A 25,284-nucleotide genomic window follows, 5' to 3' on the forward strand; every position below is an offset into this window, starting at 1 on the left:
TCTTCCACTATCTTCTTTTGTAAAACAAATGCAGAAACGTCTAAATCTATGTCTTAAGGATTCATATGGTATAGAATAAAAGAGCTAGTCTTCAAAACATTTTATTAAAGGTATGTCTGATTTCTTTTTTACATACTATGTAAACTGTTAAGCCCATGTCTTTGGAAAATTGGTCACTAACGTTATAATTAACATAAATCAACAACCTTTTTCAGCAATGTAATTGGCTCCTGAATTGATATGTTATATAATCGATAAGTCTCTCCGTGTAATATTGTGAGTATTGGTACAATGAAATTTTGGGGGCAATCTATGTATTGCACTTCTACAATTTGAATCCTTTATGATAAACTACATTTATTGAGTTCTAAATCTTTAAAGTGTCATCAAGTTCACGATTTAAACTTCTTGTGAAGACAGGAATATCAAATTAAGCATCTTTTTCACTCTACAATTTGGTTAACTTTGGTTTCCATACAAGTGAACACTTTTGTCATATCTTATTTTTATGATAGATGTATTACACATTTCATTAAGTCATTTTTTAAAAAATAATTTGTACTCATAACCTAACTATAAATCTAGTCATAGTATAAGGCTTTCTTTATATATATATATATATATATATATATATATATATAAAATATATATATATATTTTTTATTATTTTTTTTAAAGAGAAAGGGAGAGAGATAGAAACATCAATGAGAGAGAAACATTGACCAGCTGCCTCCTGCACAGCCCCTACTGGGGAATGTGACCACAACCAATGTACATGCCCTTGACCGGAATCGAACCTGGGACCTTTCAGTCTGCAGGCTGATGCTCTATCCACTGAGCCAAACCGGTTTCGGCAAGGCTTTTTTTCCCCAATGCTGTTTTATGTATCAGATTCTTAAAGACTGTATTATGCTGAAGATCATGTGCAAATTGTATAAGTAAATGGAGTTTTTAAAATGGTCAGCTTGACAAATCAATAAATTAATTGATGGGATATCACTTCATCTTTTCTAGACTTAATTATCTTTGTCATTATTTGCATTAAATGAAACCTCATTCAAGAATCCTCTTGGAATTAGTGTTACACTTAATAAACTTGGCCTAAACAAGATTGAGGTTATAGGAAAATCCATTCCCAGTATGACTGCTTAATAGCTTATTTAAATGCATAGAGTAGATTGTCAATGTGCCATGCTGGGGGAAAGGGAGGACAAGGGAAAGCAGAGATCCTGAGACCCTCAAGAATTATTTCTACTAAATGAGTCATCTAGGCAGCTTGTGGGAAATGCATGTACTGAGAGATCCAGAGTTAAAGAAGCACCAGGTAATATTGATGACAAATATGATCGTCAGAAGATCAAGAGAAACATTCTAAGCTAAAGTTTAAAGTAATCCACAAACTGTAATTTTAAGAGGCATAATAATAATATATTATGGAATGTTGCAAAACAAATTGCCAGAGCTAATTGTGTGACCACACCTATGGATATTTAATTAACCAATGTATGTTTTTGGGAAAGTCTTCTTAAAGTGGTCTCACCATATTTCCAAGGAGCAAATAATTCAAACTTATTTTGAATAATTCAAATTAACTGAAACTCAGAAGTTTCAAGCATTACATAACATTATTATTTTCTCATATATCTTGAAACTTAGGTTGATAACAAGCAGTTTAAGTTCCATATTTCCTAGCATTTGAAATACATTATTCCCTTCTTGCAAAATGGGAAGGCATATGCTAGTCATTTTATGAGAAAATATCCAAAATCTCCCTCTCTTTCTCTCTCTCTCTCTCAATCCAACATATTGATTGATTGATTGGTTGGTTGGTTGGTTGGTTTTTTGCTTATAAATAAAATGTTTGGTTGCTTGGGGTTGCCTGCTTTTAAAATTATGAGGAAAAATGTTCTCTTTTAAAGGGGCACATTAAATGTTTATTTTGTGAACTAAGAGAAAACCTACCAAAGCATTTTTTGCCATGTTAAAAGAATTTCCCCATCATCTAATGTTAATAATTTTTAAAATGGTTGAATTAAATATTTTTTTTTAAAAAAACCTACTTCTTAGGTTAAAACAAAAAAAAAGCCTATCCAAACATAAAAATATGCCAACAGAAAATGAAAGAAATCAAGTCTAAAAGAAAGTGCATGATGTTAGGAAAAAAGTATAATTAAGCCTTTAATATATCTGATTTTCATGCCTGTCTTATTAGCGGTTAAACTTCTCTGTCTTGTATTCAGCAACTGAGATGTTCCACTTAACGATTCTCATATCAAAGAAGATAAAAAGCACCCAGGAATCTGAGTCCCTTACTTAGTTTGAAAACCATGAAAGCTACCTTATTGATTTGCTTGACTGCTTGCTTTCCCCACTGAGAGCTGCCATTCTGATACTGTAATTGAGATGTGGGTCCTGTGTGTTCCAGGAGTCAAACAGAATTTAAACCAGAAACCTTCCAGACAGCCAATTAGCAGTCTACCAGTGCTTATGGACTGATATGTGAAAAGAGACTGCATGATGTCAAACAGATTCACTTAAAAATGCTACATCTCTTTCTAGATCTTTTTAGTGAAGCAGCGATATTCCTAGGTACATTTGAAGTGTGTGAGGGTTTTTTAAAAATTCTCTTTTAATTTCAGGGAGGCAAAATCCCAATACGGTGGACTGCCCCGGAAGCTATAGCTTTCAGAAAGTTTACCTCTGCTAGTGATGTCTGGAGCTACGGAATCGTGATGTGGGAGGTTGTGTCTTATGGAGAGAGACCCTATTGGGAGATGACCAACCAAGATGTAAGTATGGAGCTATGCTCACTCAAGTTTGAGATGAAATGCTTAGCTCTGTGTGTCAGGAGATGTATAATAGTCTTCATTTCTGAACATGACAGTTGCTTAAAAAAAGAGGAAATACTTTGCTTACCCTCTGATCTACTTTGTTGTTAAAATATCCTTTATGCAGAAGCTCAAAATGAGTTAGCACAAAGGAAAGTAAGTCACTATTATATAAAAGCTCAGTCCCTTGCCAGACAGTTTTAGCTGTATTGTGGTGTTATTCCACTCATTTAATGTCAGTATCATTTTCAAAGATAAAGAAAGAGCCATCAAAGAATGAGTACTGACAGGCAAGGTTTTATGATTTGCATTTGATGGAGGCAGCTAATGCTCTAGTGCAAAAGGATGAATGATATTGACTTCATCTTGGATGCTCTTAGAGGATAAAAAAGGAACAATCTACATTTTTTTAAATTAAAACATGTAGGAAGAGTTGTATTGTCTATATAATTTAGGGGGAAAATAGGATTTCCCCACATGGAAAAAATAATTCATGCTTAGAATTATAGAATCCTAGCATTAAAGGAACCATGAAAAACAAAACAAAAAACTTCTATTCAAGTTCAGAACGCTTATTACATGATACCTCACACATAGCCTTTTTAGTCTTTACTTTTATAATTTTCCATTGTTACTATTCCAGACAGCCCTTTCCATTTTGGATCACCTTTAAATTTGATGTATTTTCTGTCTAATAACAATAACAATTATAAAAGCAGCTAACATTTTTTGAGACCTTACTATGTGCCATATACTGCCTTAAGTGCTTTACCAACTATTATCTTATTACTTGTTTATAAAACCAGTATATTGAAGTCTTACTTCAATAACATGCTTTAAAACATTCTTTTCCTGTAATTATTTCTTTCATTGGTATTCTATAAACTCTCCCTCTCTTATGCCTTCTGAAGTTATTAGCCAGGTATTATTATCTTTCAAGCCTAATTTTGTTGAAGCAGCAGTCTTATTCCAGTGATTAAGACCCACTTTCATTTCAAGTCTGGTCTAAATGAAAGTCAGTACCATTTTGAAGTGTCTTCCAGTTGTGGGCAGTTAGGGGTGACCAGGATGGCAGAGGAGGGCAGTTTGGGGAGACCAGACCAGCAAGGGAGGGCAGTTGAGGGGGGACCCAGGCTGCAGCAGAGGGCAGTTGTGGGCAATCAAGCAAGCAGGGAGGGCAGTTGAGGGAGACCAGGTCAGCAGGGGAAGGCAGTTGGGGGGACCATAACTTCAAGGGAGGGCAGTTGGGGTGAGAGCCAGGCCTGCAGAGGAGGGCAGTTGGGGGTGATCAGGCCAGCAGGGAGGGCAGTTAGGTGTGACTGGGCCAGCAGAGGAGGGAAGTTGGGGAAGACCTGGTCAGCAGGGGAGGGCAGTTATAGGTGATCAAGCCAACAGGGAGGGCAGTTAGAGGTGACTGCACCAACAGGGAAGGGCAGTTGGGGGAGATCAGATCAGCAGGGGAGGGCAGTTGGGGGGAGACTAGACTAGCAGGGGAGGACAGTTGGGGGGACAAGGCCTGTGGGGGAGGGCAGTTGAGAGGAACCAGGCCTGCAGGGGAAGGCAGTTGGGGGGCGATCAGGCCAGCAGGGAGGGCAGTTAGGAGTGATCAGGCTGGCAGAGGGGGGCAGTTGGGGGAGACTAGGTCTGCAGGGGAGGGCAATTGTAGGTGATCAGGCCAGCAGGGAGGGCAGTTAAGGGTGACTGGGCCAGCAGAGGAGGGAAGTTGGGGGAGACCATGCTAGCAGGCAGTTGGGGACCACCAATCCTTTGGGGGAGGGCTATTGGGGGGACAGGCCAGTAGTGGAGGGCATTGGGGGGCAGGCATGCAGAGGAGGGCAGTTACAGGTGACCAGGCCAGCAGGAGAGGGCAGTTGGGGTGACAGGGCCAGCAGGGGAGGGCAATTATGGGCAATTAGGCATCAATCAGGCTGGCAGGGGAGTGGTTAGAGGTGATCAGCAAGGGAGGGCAGTTGAGGAGGGACCAGGCAGAGGCAGGCAAGCGGTTGGGGGCCATCAGTTTTAGATTGTGAGAGGGATCCCAGATTGGAGAGGGGACAGGCTGGGCTGAGGGACAGCTTACCCACCTCCCCTCCACCATGCATGAATTTCATGCATGGGGTGTCTAATACTAAAATAAGCTACAAATAATGAAAATGTTATAAAGAAAGCCATAAGGAAGATAATATACAATGACAGTACTTATTGAGGAAAATTTGCATGTAAGTGGACTCAGGCAATCCAAGCCCATGTCATTCAAAGGTCAACTGTATTTCATGGCATTTTACTCTGACAGCAATAGTAAACTGGGCTGATGGATTCCTGCCTCTTGATAAGTATACAAGATATCTAAAATTGCTTCTGTAGTCATTGAAAATTGCTACAATCGATTTTTTTGTTTTTTGGTGTGTTTTTTTTTTTTTTTTTTTTTGTATGTGTGTTTTTGTGTGTGTGCTACACTTAACTTGATTTAAGGAGGAGCTGCTGACATTTATTTCTCTAAGTTTGAGAGAACACAGTATCTACTGTGCTCAACTTTCTGATATTAAGGGCAGGGCTATGATAAAAGTATCATTGAACTCTTTGTATATTTTTAACAAACTATCAGAGGTATACCTGTGTTAGTCCTGTTTTTCAGTCAAGGAACTAAGATTTAGAGATTAGATGACTTTCTTAAGGTCAAAAATAATAATAAATATTATACCATAAACTGAACTTGGGTCTCCACATTTTGTGTACCTAACCATCAATCTGTCTCCAATTCAATCAGTGTCTACTTCCTCTCTTTCATTTCCAACTAGCGATCTTAGACCACCCTTCAATTGAATATAACATATTCAATCAATATTTAATAATTATTCTGTATTTATCTAGTCTAGACAAAGATTAAATCTATTTGCTACTTTCTGTTCTCCAGATAAATGCGAAATACTTGCTTGAGCCACAGAATACTTCGTTGTTTTGCTTCTATCTTCTTTCAAGGCTCATTTCAATGCAATTATTTTGTTTAAATTTTGTGAAAGTATTTTATTCTGTCTTCTTGCAAGCTTGGTCTTTTCACTCAAGGAAAGCATTTGTCGCTTATTTGTTTATTAGTAATGTCTCACAATTATGATATTTTTAATTCCAGTGTGTCACTCAGAATTATTTGTACTTCCTTTTTTGTTGCATAACATTTGTAGCATTCTCACCCATATTATTGACAATTATACCTGAGCTAGTTGTAGCTCTCACAAATAAAATTATGGACCAAAGTAAAACAAGATACTACCATGTTTCCCCGAAAATAAGACATCCTCCGAAAATAAGACCTACTTACAGGTTTCCTTCTTTCTTTCTGAATGAAATATAAGGCATCCCCCCCGAAAACAAGGCCCCCCCCTAGGCTAAACATGAGAGATTTGGTCCATTGATTCTGAAAGAAATGGAATCACAAGAAATTCACCAGGAAATTCAGGAATTAGATTGTTATGATGATGTTCCAGAAGATGATGACATGATTGTCATTGAATAAATGAGTAAATTCTTGATACTGTAGGATTCACAGTTTGTCTGGTTTGTGTGGACAACTACCATACTACCGTACCATATACAAGTAATAAATTTCCTTTATTTTCATTTAACAATAAATGTGTACCTCATTCTTCTTCATGGAAAAATAAGACACCCCCTGAAAATAAGACCTAGTGCATCTTTGGGAGCAAAAATTAATATAAGACACTGTCTTATTTTCGGGGAAACAGGGTAGGTGAAGGCTTACAAGTTTTTGCTGATTTTAACTGGGCTTGTTCAAGTCCCGTGGAGTTGGCTGGTATATACTTGCACTCCACAGGCCTTCATCTTCCACTGAAGACCCACAGGCGAGACTAATTTGTCAAGTGACTGAAGGGCAAGAGTGAACCCATTTGCTCCTCAGCCTAACACATATTTGCTAAAATCCCATTGGCCAATCCCATTATCAGAATATGGTACATTACACTGTTCACTGTGAATGGACAATATAAAGTTACATGGAGAGGGACATAAAAACAAGGAGGTGTGAAGGATTTGGGACATATTTTTTTCTAGATTTCAGCCATTTGAGAGTCCTGATACTTTTCCAGTTAATTTTATTTCAAATAATTTTAAAAACAAAACAAAACCAGGAAATGCTGATATAATAGTTTCAGGAAGTTATAAAAATAAAAACTAATATTTTGACTCTGGCTGGGTTTTCTGAGCATCTAAATAAGGTTTCCAGAAAAATGATTTTACAGTTACAGATCTTTCTAATCTGCCTGCCTTTGAAAAAGTTCCCAATACATGCTCTGTATTTTCTTAACAAGTTCAGATCCGTAGTGGCATTTAGTTTTTAGATATAGCACTAAGTTGGATACGCCTCGATTTCTATCTAAATGTGTGTCCGGGAAACCTGACAGATCTACTCTATTTGAAAATCCTGATTACCTAATATCTCTTTGGGGGAAAATATCAGAGAACAAAGTAGAAGTACTGATTTGGCAGTTTTGAATGATATAATCCATAATCCCTACACTCCAGATAGTATCTGATTCAAAAAGGGCTTTGCCACCATGAAAATGTTACATTACCCAGACATGGAGAATCATCTACATCCATCAAAGAAGACCTCTGGCTGTGTCAGAGGCAGAGGGGAGTGCTGCATTGAGTTTCTTTTGATTTAGGATTGCCTCTGGAATCACAGAGAAAAATCATAGTGATGCATAATAAACATAAACCAAAATGGCTAGATGATTTAGGTAAATACCAGACCATGAACTCTCATTCAAGCTTGGGAAGTAAGATAATATCCTATAGTCAGTAGAAGCTTCTTTATTGATCACAAACATTTTAAATGTCAACATTTTTCAGAACGTTAAACAAAAGCCAAAATAAAAAGATATTTCATTTCATTTCATTTCATTTTTATATTCAGTGACAGTTTTGTTCTCTTGTATTTATTGTAAAATATATGACCATATAGATTATATTAAGCATGTAGATTACAAAGAGCTTTAGTAACTCATTAAGTTATTTATTTTTCAATCTTCTCATGTTAGAATTACTTGTGCCTTTTTTAGCAGAGGGGTAATTTTCTATTGCTATTTCTGTTGGCTTTGATCTTACCTATAAGGCAGCAAGAATATTTGACTCCAAAAGAATACAACCCACTTTGTATGGGCTATGCCTATCTTCTTTCTCTTCTTTGTTTAAATTTTCAGTGCTACAGAAGAGGTAGATATAGGTGTAGATATAGATATACTTATATAAATATATGTGAATCTTCTTATATTGTTGGAATAGTTTATGGTAAAGCAAAGAGAATATTTTATGGTAACACACAGCATGTTACAATTAGCTAACGTATGAGGACTTTACTGTACATTTCCAAGATTTGACAGTGAGAAAATTATTAAGCTTCTTAGCCTCTATAATGTCTGTATAATAATGAGTGTGTTGGACCAACAAAATGTGGTCTTCTAAGATAACATTGGTCCTCTGGGGATAATGCTGTCTTTGAATGCAAGCAATTATTTTAGGAACTGGTAACCACATACAAATTCTGACACCTTTGGAAAATGTGATACATAAACACCAATCTAAAGTACAAAATTCCTGTCCTTGCTATTTAAAAACTATAACAGCAACAACAAACAAGTATATTGAACCGACAGTCATTCATCGTAGATTCTACATTGCTTGGTCAGTTTCTATGACTATAAAGGGAATGGGCTTGAATAAAAAGGTTTCTAAGATCTCTTCAATCTCTGGAACTCTAGTGATCTAAGATTGATGAACTAAGAAAAAAGCACAGCCAATATATCTTTAATAACTATTGGCAATAGAAAAAAATCATAGAAGAAATTGGTATATCTGAAACTATTTCTGTGGTATCTGAGATTATTTACAGGACCATATTCTTAAACTCCAGTCACTTTTGAGGAGCTTCATATCACATAGTAACAAAAAGACTCATATGTGAGATGTTAACTATCTAGCAAGATAAGTACTCACGACCTAGACAGAACTTATTCATCAAAACACCAAGCTGAAGCTCAAGTTCTCCCTACACATTTCTTAGCACTCAGTTACCCATCCTCCATTTTTTTTTTTACAACTCCTGTGATGAAGAATGCACTGTCTTTTAAAATAACTTCTTTTGATCCTGGATATTATTTTTATCTTATGGTATAAAGAATCTGATCCCATGGAATGGGATCCATATCTCACCCAAGGTTTTTTTTTTGGGGGGTGGGGAGTAATTATTTATAATTACAATAGTGGGACACAACTCCAAGACAGAAAAATAAATTACAGATTTGTATCCCAGAGAGATTTAAATGTGAATCTTACTCTGCTCCTTCTTAAATATAGGCAATATTTAACAAGTGTTTCATCTATGAGATGTATGTAATAACCCCTCTCTTGCAGTATGTGTTAAGAATGCATGTAGATAATATAAGTACCACAGTGCCTAGTCTAGGTCCTCCAGGAAGTCAAGAGGGGATTAGGTATACATTAGTGTAATTAAAGAAAAATGCTTGTAAGGGAAAACATAGGTGGATGAGAGGAAGGTGGGAGAGATGTCATATTTGTGATGCAGGAACAGTGGAGATGAAAGGAAATTGATTGTGTGCCAGCACCTGAGACTGAGATATGGTTCTAAGAGAGGCAGCCAGGGAATCCTTAAGCCAACCCATCTTATTATCACTGCCATGTTCAATAATTGATTGGGAGTAACCTTGTCAAGCATGGCCTCGGTGTAAATGTGATGATGCGTTTTAAGGGTTGTTGGTAACTTATCATCCCTGCAGGTGAAGTGGAGAGACAAATTTTCAGATGCTCCACCCTTCTGCAGCATAGACTTACGTCTCTACTAAGGTTCAGGGAGCATCTAGTCCATCATTGTGCTGATTCTTCCTGAGGGGAAACCCACAAGGGGAAGCTTATGGACTGCACTGCAGCTCCTGTAGCTTTAGTTGATCTGAAGACCACTCCTGGCCTTAAGCCTCTACCTCCTCCCACTATCCATTCTGAATTCCCTTCATCTGTCAACTTGGCAGATCATTGTAGCTTAACTGGTAGTCTGAAGCAATCCTTTAGTCTCAGGGTAAACATTTTCAGGGCACAGTTGTAATAAAGGAATAGCAAGACACCCCAAGTGTATCATATGAGTTTCACACATTTCTCCCTGCCCCATCTGTGTGAAAACAGATCAAATGCCTCCTGCTGCTCAATAGCAATTACCTTTGACAGCATGCAAACTCCCCTTCTCTTTTGCTTGTGCCTGGACATAAGTAGTCCAAGTGCCCTGTCGGCAGCCATGGCTGCTGGTTCCATGGAACCCTTGCTGTGTTCCCTGGTAAGTGTCACTGGGAACAGTGCACAGTGTGGACATTTCTGATTTAATAAACCCACTGCATTTTGAATAATGGCACCAATTTGTTTCAAGTGTTTGTCTCCAAGTTGGTGCTTCAGCTTTGCCTTTAAGAGACTTCCTAATACCCAGCAGATACAGCTTAGGGGTTGAGCAGGTTTGATTCCCAGTCAGAACATTTCTACCTGCATGAGATTATATTGGTAGTTTGCAATTCACATGAAGGGAGTATTTATATCACTCTAGTCTAGAGGATCAGTGCATGAATTCATGCATGGGTGCAGTCCCTCTGCGTCGCCACCAATTGGGACTGATTGGGGTGGTGGAAGGTTGTCCTGGGGGTGGGGAGGTGGTCGGGGTTGCAGGAGATTGGCTATGGGAGCACACTGATCACCAGGGGGCAGCTCGTGTTTTGAGTGTCTTCCCCCTGGTGGTAGGTGCAAGTCATAGTGACCAGTCGACCGGTTGGTTGCTTAGGATTTTATATAGAGAGAGTTAAATGAGAAAATGCTATAAATCTGTTTCTCCAGCAGGAAGAGCCAGTTGTTAATTTTACAGGGGTCCTCAAACTTTTTAAAGTGGGGGCCAGATCACGGTCCCTCAGAGAGCTGGAGGGCCGGACTATATGAACTACTAATTCCTACTGTAACACCTCGGCTGCGCTCACTGCCTAAAAAACCTGGCGGGCCGGATCAGACTCCTCTGTGGGCCGCATGTGGCCTGCGGGCCATAGTTTGAAGACGCCTGAAGCACATCACTGAGTATGTGACAACTCTTATGTATTCTTCACTCTGTAGTGGGTTACCTTGCTGAGTAATATGGTAGATAGGATTCTGTGTTTGTAGGTAAATATTCCAACCTTACAATATTGGGTGAAGCTCTGTGGGCAGCAGAAACAAACTGTACCCAAAATAGGTGTTCCTGGCCCTTACTTGATGGAAAAGGCCCAATAGAATCAACTTGCCACTAAGTGAATTGTGCCATGTTGGACACCTGCTGTTGCAGTTTTATGTATTAGGAGTGGCAGCATTCTTTAATTTGTGTTTAGACTATTTATTTGCATGTCAAAGCCAAAAATGCAGATCTTATGGGAGTATTTCAGATACAGCACCTCTGATATGGTGCCAGATTGTCTATAAAAATTATGGTTGTCTTTTATCCCCCTTTTTTTTTCTTTCTTCATTCATCTCAACCATTTAGATGAACAAATGTAATGGTAATAACAGTCAACTGAGATTATAACTTATTTAGTTATAGATTATAATGTTTTTGGTAAAGTAAAGTCTAAATTGTGCCTTGGTAGATTTCTAGTATTTCATAAACCACCAGAGTACTAGTGTCATTCATTTATCCTCAAAACTACTAAGGAAATAATAGGTAAAAATGAAAAACAATAAATTTCTAAATATATAACAATAAATCTAAAGTTACAGTTCTAAATCTATTTTAAACATAAATTCTAAAGATAAATTTAGAATTAAATTCAATGACCTAACTATCTGGGCCAAGTTTTAAGTTAATTTAGGAGTCAGGGTATTATATTCCTATATATACATTTACATGAAAATAAAGCTGATTAAGTAATGTATTCTGGAAATAACTTCAGATCAAATTACATTATTTTCTTTTAAAACTAAGGAATTAATTTAATTTATTAGTTCCACATAAAGATTAGCTGCTCAGTGAAGCAAAAATATAATAAAAAATAGATGGTAAAGTACAAAATAGATTTAATTGATAGCAGCTTTGGGAGAAAGCATATATAAAATAAATTAGGTTTAAAGTACATAAGAGTCACTGTTTCTATTTCATGGTGAAATATTTCATGATATAAATTATATCAAGACATTTAATTTTGGTACTTATATGTTATTAAATAAAATAACTACTGTCATCAGTAATGGGAGACTTATAAGCAAATGCATAAGTAAATGAACTATATGTGAGTGAAAATTGTACCTTTTTATTCTTTTGCTACTCATTTAATGTCACCAGTGAGAATAACATTTTACCCAAATTTATTTAAATTTTTAATTTTTTTATAAAAATATATTTTATTGATTTTTTAGAGAGGAAGAGAGAGGGACAGAGAGTTAGAAACATCGATGAGAGAGAGTCATCAATCAGTTGCCTCTTGCACACCCCCTACTGGAGATGTGCCCGCAACCAAGATACATGCCCTGACCGGAATTGAACCTGGGACCCTTCAGTCCACAGACCAACGTTCTACTGCTGAGCCAAACCGGTTTTGGATAAATTTTTAATTTTTTTAAATAAGTTTTTGGTTAGTAGCTATTTCTCATTTATCTATATTATTATTTTACTTTTTCAACTAGAGGCCAGATATGCACAAATTTCATGCGAAAATAGGCCTTCTTTCCCCCGGCTGCCTGCACTGGATTATCCTCTGGCACCTCAGACCTGGGTTTCCCTCCAGCTGGCAGGCTCCCCGGACACAGGCAGCCCAGCTTCATCCGGAAGGTTGTCCGGAAGGATATCTGGTCTAATTAGCATATTACACTTTCATTATTGTAGATATGTCTGAGCTTTAAATACACTAAATATATTGATCATGTTATAGTTTAAATAACATTTTCTATTGTATTTTGCCTTTTAGTGTTTTTCTTTTAATTTAAATTCTTTATTGTTTAAAGTATTACATATGTCTCCTTTTCCCCCTTTGACCTCTCCCTGGCCGTTCCCAATCCCTTGCACATCTCCACTATAGGTTATGCTTATATGCATGCATACAAGTTCTTTGGCTGATCTCTAGCCGCCACCCACCCTCCCACCCCTGTTTTCCCTCATAGGTTAGGCAGTCTGTTCAATGCTTCTGTGTCTATGAATCTATATTTGTTCACCAGTTTATGTTGTTCATTAAATTCCATAAATGAGTGAGATCATGTGATATTTATCTTTCTCTGACTGGCTTATTTTGCTTAGCATAATGTTCTCCAGGTCCATCTATGCCTTTTCACAGCAGCATAGTATTCCATTGTGTAGTGTTTTTTTGTGTGTGTGTGTTTTTTTTAATCCACTCATCTATGGATGGGCACTTAGGCTGTTTCCAAATCTTAGTTATGGTAAATTGTGCTGCTATCATCATAGGGGTACATATATCCTTTCTGACAGATGCTTCTGATTTCTTGGGACATATTCCTAGAAGTGGGATCATTTACTCATGGACCGTCAGGAGACACCAGCAAACATGGGCAGGCAGGTCATGGGCAATCCTCAGTCAGGATCATGGCTTTCAAGTCCTTTCCAAAAGTTCAAGTCCATCTCCTCTTCCTTCCCACACAATCCAGCATTCTTTAGACCTCAGTTCAAATACCACCTCCTTTGATCTGTCTCCTATCAGGGCCCTGCCACAGATGGGGGCCTTGGCAGCTCAGATTTCGGCTCTGGGCCTCCAAAGCCCTAACTGTGGGCACTTTCAGCTGCACTCCGGGGGCTTAGCACCATGGAGGCACCCCTTCATGGGATCGCCTTTTAGTTTTTTATGTTGTTTTGGGCTGTTAACTAAGGTGGTAGGTAACTCTCAGGTACAGAGAGTCCCTGACTTATGGTTTGACTTAAGTTATATGATGGTGTAAAAGCAATACCCACAATAAATTACAGAAGATATTCAACACTTCATTATAAAATGGGTTTTGTGTTAGATAATTTTGCCCAACTGTAGGCTAATGTAAATGTTCTATGCAAGTTTAACCTAGGCTAGGCTAAGTTATGGTGTTCCGTAAGTTAGGTTTATTAAATGCAATTTTTACTTACTATATTTTCAATTTACAATCGGTTTTTTGGGACGTTACCCCAATGTAAGTGGAGGAGCATTTGTCGTTTGCTCATAATTATTCAATATTTATTTAAACAATTATTTTCAGAGTTCTGGACTTCCTGAACTTAACTATTGGTGCTTCTTAGAAGCCTCAATTTTATGCCTTTCCCAGAATGATATAAACTACACCTGGGACCAGGTGCTGATGACCCTATAGATAGGTTATACTACCAGCTCGAATGTCTCCTGGGCCATATTTCTGGATATTGCCATACAAATGTTCCCCATTCACAAATAAACATGAAATAAAACAAGTACAGATTACACCTGTCAACATTCATTACCCCACTTATGTACCTGCCCAAAGTTAATAGCAGCAACCATCCATGTGATGGGCCTGAGCTTGTTTTATCTAAAATACTTTCATCTCCCCTCAATCTCTTTGTCACAAAGTCCTTAAATCTGCTATTTAATCCTCTTTACATCTCATTGATCTTGTTCAAATGGCATTTCCTTTATCATAAAGAGATTGGCTTCTTCCTGAGCACTCAAATTATCTTTGTGAATGTTCTATCCTAATCATTATGTGTGTGCTTTTCCATTTGTCAGATCCGTCAAAAATCTTTATTTTTTAAAAAAAGTTAATTTTCAATGTTAAGGAAGTATTTGTAATAGGATTTTAAGAAATATATTCATTTTTACTGGATTTTAGTATCACAAACTTTTGATTTTTAATAATTGAATAAGACCTATATTATTATAGTCAGTAACATAAATACATATTTTCTGGAGTTAGACATTACAAATGTTTTTGATAAAGCAATCTTACAATTAGATTGATATTCATACTTGTGGTTTTCATTTAAAATCAGTGATATTTGTAATGCTTCTGCTACTAGACAATTATTCTAAATTCCTGACAAAAATCAGCAGATGATAATAAACAATAAGACCTAGACATTACTAAATGATACATGAGATCGTTATACTAATCTAGCCTTTGACTTATCCATCATTTCCCATCCAAAACTCTTTTGAAGTAAAATTGCAGTTCCATTACTTTAAAAAATGTGGTTCTGCTCATACATTTTCATTAAAAATACATTAACTTTTCAGAGAAATCACAAAAAGATTTAATCTCTATTTGATTGTAGAATCAAGGATAAATAAAACATGAACTGTTTATTTTTGCCAATTAAATTTACAAATCGCCTTCATCAAGTTCTTAGGTAAAAATGATTCCATTTATTTTCCTTAGAAAATGTGAAGAAAGCCTATATTTTTATATTGTGAGAATAATGTATTTCTTTATTTGTTGTTTTATTTCACAGCAAAGGGAAGTAATTGGGGATTTTAGAAATAGTGAACCTGGTTGTTATTGCCAGAGTTAACCATAAGAAAGGATGAGAGTTAAATAGGGGGAAATTTCTCTACTAAGTCTGTGGTGTTGCCACTGCTTCTGCTTTGCTTTACACAGGTGATTAAGGCAGTGGAAGAAGGCTACCGTCTGCCAAGCCCCATGGACTGTCCCGCTGCCCTCTACCAATTAATGCTGGATTGCTGGCAGAAAGACCGGAATAGCAGGCCCAAGTTTGATGAAATAGTGAACATGCTGGACAAGCTGATACGTAACCCAAGTAGCTTGAAGACACTGGTTAATGCATCAAGCAGGTACGGGCAAGACCTGAGAGATTGTCTGAATTTAGCTAATTCAGATTGATGCCACAAATTTTAAATCACTTATCGGCATAAATTAACCTCTAAATCTGTATGATACTATTTTATTTGACTATCATTTTTGCATAAAGTTTCTCTCTTAGAATGAATGAAATATAAATGATTATACTTAAAAGCACTTATACCTAATCCAATAGTATAACATGTCCATATCAGAAAATGCCAACTGTAGCCAAGTTTAGGAAGTATTTTTTTAAAAACCAGAACACTTAAATACACGTATTTCCATGTGTATTGGATCCCACATAGGTGTGGATGGGGAAAAGGTAAAATTATGAGACCATAAGGAAAAACCAAATAAGCACTGATCTATTTTACACTAAAGATATCTATCAATAATTCTCATGTTTTTAGAATTGGTTTTAGTGTCTGTATATTTTATGAATATTGACTATGCTTTTAAGGACCCTTTACTTGTATCTAGTTGAACACAGACATGTGGCTAATAAAATATGAGAAATTTTGTGGAAAGATTTTATTTATATATTTTTTTCATTGATTTTTTAAAGAGGAAAGAAAAGCTAAAAACATCAATGATGAGGGAGACTCATCAATTGGCTGCCTCCTACTTGCCCCCTACTGGGAATCAAGCCCACAACCCAGGAATCAAACTGCATGACCTCCTCACTCATAGGTTGATGCTCAAACACTGAGCAACACTGGCTGGGCTTGTAGAAAGATTTTATATGAGCAAATAGGTATATATATATATATAAAACAATGTTGCAATGTTGCATTTTTATAAAATATACATTATTCTTTAACCTGAAAAGTTATAGAATTATTCTCTCAGAAAATAAATCAGTTTGCTTATTTATTATAAAATTTGCCAGATTGTTTGAAAATAGCAGTGAAAATCTGTATTTGGGGTAATTGTATATTTTTACAAGAAAAAAGTGTCATGCCAGGAACTGAATTGGCTGTGTATTAACATGAACTAAATGAGAAATAATTTCTTGATAAAGTCACACAGGTTTTATGATTCTGACATAACATTTGTTTACTAGGCAAAATTCATTTTTAAATGCAAATGAAGAATAAATCTTCAAACTCTATTCAGGGATCATTAACTTTCTGTGGCAGCAACTGGAGAATGCATCTTCTTAGTAATCATTCCTTATGTTGTTCCTGAAATATCTGCTTTCAAATGTTTGTTGCCATATAAAATATTAAATATTTATCTCATCTACTTGTTTGAATTATGATAAGCTGTCACAAATGGACATAAAGAAAGGAAATCAAAAGGGAAATTTTTATGTTCTTAAACGTGTTAATTTATATCAGCATCATCATTACAGCTTGAAAGCAGTTTAGAAATCTACAAAAAATTTTAGTAGTTTCCTGTGTGCAGGATGTAGCATCAGCTTGCTAGGTTTCATTTAAAAGATTTGGCTTAAGACTATACCACTTACTAGCCATCTACAAATCCCAACTCCAGAAGGTGTTAGTTCCTGACTCATTCACTTTCTCTATATTTCTATCCCTATCACAAAACTTGATGTTTTTAGTAATCATGTAGATGATGCTTGACTATCTCTCAATACTTTCAAATTTTCTCCTTTAGTGATTTTGGTCTCTAAAATACCTTGGAAACTTCTTGTCATAGTCACATTCTAAACTTTGCTATTAGCAAAAATTGCACCTCTTGCACAATCTCAACTTCAAGATCCTACTCTCCAGCTGTTTCCACCTGCATTTCATTTTCAATGAGTCTTTGATTCTAATGCTTAATGGATACAAATCACTACAAGATTCCCACTTACCCGTGCAACAAATAACTACTGTGTCATGCTGTGAGCTAGGTGCTGAGTATACAGCATTGAGCAGTACACAATTATGAAAGGGATATACTAAACAAAATAAAAACATTAAAAAACAACTTTGGTGTTGGAATGGAGAATGAGAATATAATTTGTGAGGATAACTGGAAGGCTAGAGTAGTTGTATCAGTAAGACATGATGATCTCTTGAACTAAGGTGGTGACAAATGAGAGAAAGAAGAGGTCAGATGTGTATATAGGGAGGTAGAATGGATACTATGCACAATGATAGATTGGGATGAATTTAATGATAAGGAAGGAGTGAACTATTGTATCATTTACTATACTGGAAACACTTCAGGAGAAAATGGATGTAAAAAACGATAACCATGGTTTTAGAAATATTCGAGTGATATTTTTATGAGAAATGTGGAAGCATGATGTAGGCATACAAATATATGAGGTACTTAGCCAAGAGTTAAAAATTGGCTAATAATAGATGCTATTTGAACAAGAAATTGGGTAAAATTGTCTAAGTATACTGGAGTTACAGCCTGAGCAGAAAATATAAAAGGCCAAGTCCTAGTTCCCAACAAATTTTAAAGTAAAATAATAATAATAATAATAATAATAATAATAATAATAATGAATAATAGGCAAAAGAGAGTAAGAAGAAACCAGGAACGTTCAAGGTCATGGTAGTCATGAAAAAGAAAATAGTGATTCAAAAAAATGTTTGAGAGGGAGATAGTAGTGGTGATGTTGGATGTTTCTGAGAGCTCAGTCTTCTTACAGGTTGGGAAATTTTCAGATGTTGGCAACCTAGAGATCATTGCTCAGCTTAATCAGAGCAATTTTTATAGAATCGGTTTGTAAGAAACTACACTGGGGTAGTTTAAAGTGTGAATGAGAAATGAGAAAGTGCAGAGAACATAAGTAGAAAGAAAGATATCCTAGTATATCTTATGGTTGAAATTTAATTAAGCAATTCTCATTAATTGCCATTTAAATTGTTTTTGTTTACTCTCAGTAGAAGAAGAAAAAAATTGTACATATACTCTTTGCCCTTTCCTCCAATTATTTCCTTAAGATACATGTCCAAAAATGATTATCATCATAACAGTCATGTTATTTTTAGCCAAAGAGTATGAATTTGTTTTTTTAAGAGTGCGCATTTAGTATAATGAAAAACAGCCCATGATTTGATTGGTCCTATTTGGTTTTCTTATGTGTTTGGAGTTACATTTTGTTTCCAGGTTCCACTACTCCTAGGTGAATTAATAAGTGCCCCTACATGGGAGAATGAGATCAACAATAAGTTCTAGACTTTCTAGGAAATTAAGTGAGCACAAGTTTCTCTAGCAAGGTCAACAAGTATTTGGCTTTGCCCCAATTATCCTGAATATCTATATTTGGTAGCAGTTCTTATATTATTTTTATAAACAAAACAATAATAGAAAATAAATACATCTAAATCATTACATGACATTTTTAGCTAATGTTTTACATTGCGAAAATTAACTTATTGAGTCATTATAAATCCTCATATACTCTGGATAGAAAAATATTTGAATAAACATCTGATGTTGTGTTCTATATTTCAAAATATTACTTTCTTCCAGTCTTGCATTTACATACTATCCCATTTCAATATACTTAAAGACCTAAAGATCCACTGACTATGAGCTGACATTATAATATAATTTATTATAAAGATTAAAATATTACTTTTTATATTTTTGTTTTATGTGTTTTAGAGTATCTACTTTATTGGCAGAACATGGCTCCCTGGGATCTGGGGCCTACAGATCAGTGGGTGAATGGCTAGAAGCAATCAAAATGGGCCGGTACACAGAGATTTTCATGGAAAATGGATACAGTTCAATGGACGCTGTGGCTCAGGTGACCTTGGAGTGAGTAATTTTTCTGATCATTTTTACATAATTGCTGGGGCGAGAACATTTGTCCAGAAACCTATCTGGATGAGGTCAAGGCAAACCAATTAACTTTTGTCCGTGTGTGGCAGATTTCAAAGAACCCTCTTCGTTTTGCCTGTATTGTTAACAATTGCATGGTCAATGCTAGCTTTGTCCAGTTTCTTTGCTTCTATGCTTCAAACAAATAGCATTGGGATATTTGAATACTTGGTGGGGGGAAAACAGCTTTTTGGCAAAATAATGGTCATTCATGTTGTGGAAAAGATGTTTTCTTGACAAAGTTTTTATACTGGTCCCTGTGTTATAGAAATGTAAATACAAAACCAATGTAAGCACAATTGGTATGACGAGTCCTACATCAGGAAAAAAAAAAATCCTTAAATTTCAGCTATGATGAACACCCAGGAAACAGCAGCTTAAACACAGCTTCCCAGGCAGGGATCCCATTTAATCTCTAAGCGGTGCACCTTGGATTCCTGCAATCTAAGTATACATTAGATCCTGTCTCTGATTTGCTATTTGGTGCAATCTCAGTGGAACCAATTGTGCCCTCTTCTGTTTGCACGTTTAAGGTGGAATTTCTCAAATCTTATTGAATAAAAATCACTAGAGTTAAAGAATAAATCCTTTAAGGTTGTAAGTGGTTTGTATTTTTATTATGTATTCTGTATGTGTAATTATTTCAGCCTAAGATTTGTCATTTGTGGAAGTTATTTGTCATTATAGTGGTTCCATCTAGATTACATAACTATGAATAATGTTTTAACCAGTGAATATAAGGATAAATTACTTCAAGTACCTACCAGTTCAAAGGTTAAAATATTGTTATAAGGATTAGAACATGGTAGACCATTCTAAAGCAGTAAGTCGCGGTCCATATCCCATCACTTTACGTAACATAAGCACTGAGCAGTTCTCTTCATCATTTGTATTATTCTGGCATTTTGATTCATTGAATCCGCTGCACAGCCACACAAAAAGGTAACAGGGTACTGTCATTTATCACTAGTTAAGATCACACATTCTCCACATTTCTCCTCCATTATACCTAAAACTGAAAGGACCTAAAATAACCACTCAGCTTGCTCTCATAAGTTACTGAATCTCATTCTCACTATCACCATCATATCATATCTATTTGAAGAAACATTTTCTTGACCCATTATTATTTTATTTTATTTTATTTTTGGACATTCAAAGAGCTCATTTTTGCTATATTTAAAATAGTGAATAGAAAAGTTTACTGATACTTTAAAACTATTTTTACATGTTTGCTATTTAATTTTTCAGGAAAATGGTCATTTTAATTTAAAGTCATTTGTCATTTTATATTAAAATGATACTGTAGGTATTTCTTCTACCCAATGTCAGATTACTTGTAAATATATAATAAAAGTATTTGCATTAAACAATGTCTCCTTTTTATTTTAATAGCACATATATACCTATATATCATTCTACTACCTTTTAGCTTTCCCCTTCACAGAAAGTTACAACCACAAATAATGGTTTTTGCACTACCAACCTATTACTTTGTCTCATTGGGACCCCAAAATACAATAATTATGTTTAATATTTTAGCATTATACTTTGATATTGTCTTGTTTCTTTTAATTATTTCCTCTTTACTTTCCTATCTTCAGTCTCTCTTCATTTCTATCTTTCTTTCAAGTCCTAATTTCTTCTATCTTATAATGGTTTGCCACTTTATTTGTATTCTCCAGTAATTTTTGTCCGGTCAATTTTTTCTGTATCTCTGTTACTTTGGTAGCTTCTTGCCTCTTGCTGTAGTGTCTCCATTAGATATTTTTGTCTTTTAATTAGTTTACTCTGGCCAGAGGAGTAAGGTGAAGTGAGGAGTCATATGGACATCTCTCTGTTCAGGGAACGTTGCCCTCTGTAAGTCATTTGCCTCACATTCTGGGAGCCCAAATAAACACATCCTGAGCACATTCCTTGCTAGGACCTGGGCCAGCAAAGATGAACTAACTCCAGTGAAGCTCATTTCTTGGAGAGTCCAGCAGTTCTAACTATATGTTTTCTTGTGTATTGTGTTTTGACCACATTTTTTCCTATTTGGTAAGAATATATTTATTGAATAACATGGTAACTAACTCAAAAAAATAGTGAGTAGTCAGTTACTTCTTTAGTCAAAAATATAAAGTAAAAGAAAATTTGTATCCTCTTTGAATTGAATTTTGCTTACCCTTCATATATATATATATTATATATATATATATTCAACATTATTAAAGACTTATGGCAAAGAAATGGGATACCAGCTAGAACCAAAATAAGCTTTTAAAACACTTTGATAATGATTTTTTTACACATGGTCTTTACTCATATCTAAAAATTAATTTCATGAATCATGTATAGTATTATAATAAAATATTATAAACAATGTTATTGCCAGAATAGAAACTGAGATCTTGAATAATGCATTCATACCTATAATAAATGCTTATAAAAATGTTGAAATCATTGATATAAAACAAAATATCAAATTGCCATATCTCTAAATTAGAAAAATATGTATAATAATTTGTGCCATCAAATTTGGTCTCATAATGGGTTTAGAAAAAGAAGAGTAAATTATTAGTGTTTTACAACCACTTACTTAGGTAAAAAATTACTCATAAAGGTTTACTTTTATTTGATTTTATTTATTTTTTTTGCCAACATGCAAATATGGCTTAATGTGGGAAGGAATTAAAAAAACTTTGAAATCTTAGAATCAAAACATGTTGGACCCTAGACATTGCTGTTGCTGTTCTCTGTGCCTGAACCTTGCTATTCTGTGTAAAGAACTCATTGTTATGGCAATATGAACAATCTGTACTGTGGTATATAAATGCACTGAGGTATTATTGATGGGGAACTGTGAGCTTCAGGTGAGTTGTAAATTGAATCCATATATTTGAATTGAAGATAGTATTACAGTTTTTTCCTGTTGTTTTTTAAAATATATTTTTATTAATTTCAGAGAGGAAGGGAGAGAGAATCATTGATCAGCTGCCTTCTGCACGCCACCTACTGGAGATCAAGCCTAGAGTTGCTTTTTAAAGTTCTTGTCAGACTTGTATTATAACACTGATTATTCAGAAAATGAGTGCAACCTAATGAATTTAAATATTATACCAATTGTGTGTAAATTACTAACATGAAAGTTTCCCAAATGGTGAGCCAAAATTTGTGCACACTAATTCAAATAAAGTTCTTAACTTTTCAATACAGCCATTATGCTAATTTTATACAATTAAAGTACACATATGAATACTGACTATCCTATTTGTTCTATATAATTAAGATAAAACTTTTAGTCTAACCCTCACAATGTGTCATCCATTGAAGATCATGACCAAGCCAACAAATTCCAAACATACAACTGAATGACAAATAACAAACATTGAAATTTAGAGAGTACTCATTAAGCTCTTTTCTCCCTTCTCCTATCCAGCCAATGTTGGTGGGGCTAAATACTAGGGAAATGGGTAAAAGGTGTGTAAAGCAGAAGGGAGAAGAATGTCTCATCCACATTGGGTAAATTAAATCCTGGATAATCAAAAGTTGCTCCAACATTAACTACACTCCTCTCCTTATTCTCTATTTTTCATTTTGCCATTTTAGTATCAGAATATTGGGATTTTTCTTTGTTTAATATTATGGAATAATATTTGAAAAAAATGAAATGGTGACTATTTATATGTGCAGCTTTTCTAAAACTAATCATGCTTTTCTGACAAAACCCAAAAGTATTTTTAATGGAACAATGCTATTCCCATCATGTTTAAATTTATATGCTGAAATTACAGTTTTCATCATTAGAATTGTCTTTGGGTGTTACTTAAGATTCCACCTGGACATGATAAAATAGGGTAATTTTTGTAATGATGACACACTTAAATATTTGTCCAGCTATAAAATTTTCTATATATAAATGAAATGAGTAAAAATAATACATATGCATGGTTTCTAAATCATTTTTAAAATTACTAGAAATAGAGCATCACCTTTGTCAATAAATGTAAAATACTTTAATTTTTATCAAATGTATCTCACAATGTCACTGCTAAATTGATAATTTAATATATACTTTGAGGAGTAAAATGTATATTGTTAGAAATTGCAAAAGTATAAGACAATACTACTTAAAAGAAAATAATGCATTTAAAAATATAGAAATAAAGTTATTTAACCTCTCCTGGAAATATTTTTCTAATACCATTTGAATTCCCATTTGCAATATCATTACAAAGAGATCACAAATATCATTCAAAGTACTGACTCAGAATGTTTCATGTGTTATTTTCAGAGAATGAAGATATATTTACCCATAATATAAAAATAAGTGAAAATAGTGGAAATAAGAATAAGTCAAACCAGCGATTTGATATCAGTTAGACAAAACAACCATGAGTTGTAATATGGAAAACACACATATACAAAGCTACATACACACATTTACATACTGCAAATTAAGGTTTTAGTATTTTATATGTAAAGTTTATGCCTTTTCGGTGGGAAAACCTATAAATTCCCTTCTTTTAGTTTTTTCAGAACAAACTATAATGATTATTTTCCAAACTATAATGTTAATAATTGGATTAGCCATATGAATTATGCAATTTAAGTATATATATTACATTGGTCCTTTCAACCTGGGGTATATAAAGCATATGGTAAAACATGTTTGATTATAAAACTATATTTCAAATACTAGTTATTTAAGCTGCACTGTAAAGATTTATTGTTTTATGTAAAGAAATATTAGTTTCTTTTTTCCTAATAAGATTGCACCCACCAAAGAACTGTTCAGCCTAATGTTAACTGGGCAAGGTTGAGAACTCTGGCTTACTTTGAAAGAAATAAGAATAAACTAAAACCTCCTTCATTTCTGTTAGTCGTAGCAATTGTGTATTCTGTTTCATAGCCAACAATAGTGATTTTGTAACAAAGCAAATTTTTACTGGTGTTTTAAGTTTTACTGATAATTGTTTTCCATGCCTACCATTATTACTATTATTTTAATATTGTATTCTGTTGTCTTGATATTCTTTGATAATCTCTCAGTTTAATGTTTAATAGTTACATCCTAAGAATTATGTTTCTGCGTAAGAATGCACTATTTCTTCTTTAGCTGCTTGCCATTTGTTAAAGCTCTTTTAAGAAATCAAAGCATAAGGAGGGAAAAAAAACAATATATTATTTAAATAAACAATTATTCTCAACATTAATGCATATGGAGCTTACATGCCCATTATTTAAATTTCATCATCTGATAATTAAGATGTCTTGGAGTTTCCAAAATTAATCAATATTTTATATATAATGACTCTATGTCATTATATCCATTTTCATAAACTTTTCAATCTGAAATTAATACACTTACTAAATGCAAAAATATTCTACTTTTAGCATAATGTTCTATAAAGAAATTACCTAAGAAATTTAACATGATAACTTCGTTTAAAAATGTTGAATTGTTCATGGTCATTTTTCTTATAATTAGCATTACCACTTGCCAAACATACACAAATCATTATATTTGCCAAATAAGTACCTTAAGGGGATAGAATTTCTATTAAGATAAATATCCCAAGAAATAACATTTTAAAAACATGGGCACTGGCCTTGAGCTCCACAATATGTTGTTAGTTTTGAAATCTAAACATTTGTCACTTTCTTTTGGATACTAAGCTTGTTGAGAAGAAACAGAATGAAAGTACCTTGGTTGAAAAGACTTTCTGATAGTGTATAATTTTCAGAATGCTCTAAGTGCCAGTAGAACCTAGACATTATTTGGCAAAGAAATAAGGTTCTGGCATTTGTGTTCCACATTAAAAATATATATATATATATTTGAAGTTTT

At 34.7% G+C, this 25,284-nt stretch overlaps 1 protein-coding gene across 7 annotated transcripts in view; it reads left to right on the plus strand.

Moving 5' to 3' along the window:
- EPHA5 (EPH receptor A5) overlaps positions 1–25,284 on the plus strand; it is a 299,923-nt gene that overhangs the window by 272,471 nt on the left and 2,168 nt on the right. For 6 of the 7 annotated variants that reach the window (XM_036415115.2, XM_036415125.2, XM_036415123.2 and 3 more), the window contains 3 exons: positions 2,640–2,789; positions 15,456–15,649; positions 19,233–19,388. In XM_036415115.2, coding sequence (XP_036271008.1) covers positions 2,640–2,789; positions 15,456–15,649; positions 19,233–19,388 — 500 coding nt within the window. Of the gene's footprint in view, positions 1–2,639; positions 2,790–15,455; positions 15,650–19,232; positions 20,816–25,284 lie in introns of those variants that run through there. The other variant, XM_036415140.2, reaches the window with a different exon arrangement.

Source organism: Pipistrellus kuhlii, unplaced genomic scaffold (assembly GCF_014108245.1).
Source record: "Pipistrellus kuhlii isolate mPipKuh1 unplaced genomic scaffold, mPipKuh1.p scaffold_m20_p_1, whole genome shotgun sequence".
NCBI classification, from domain to species: Eukaryota; Metazoa; Chordata; class Mammalia; order Chiroptera; family Vespertilionidae; genus Pipistrellus; species Pipistrellus kuhlii.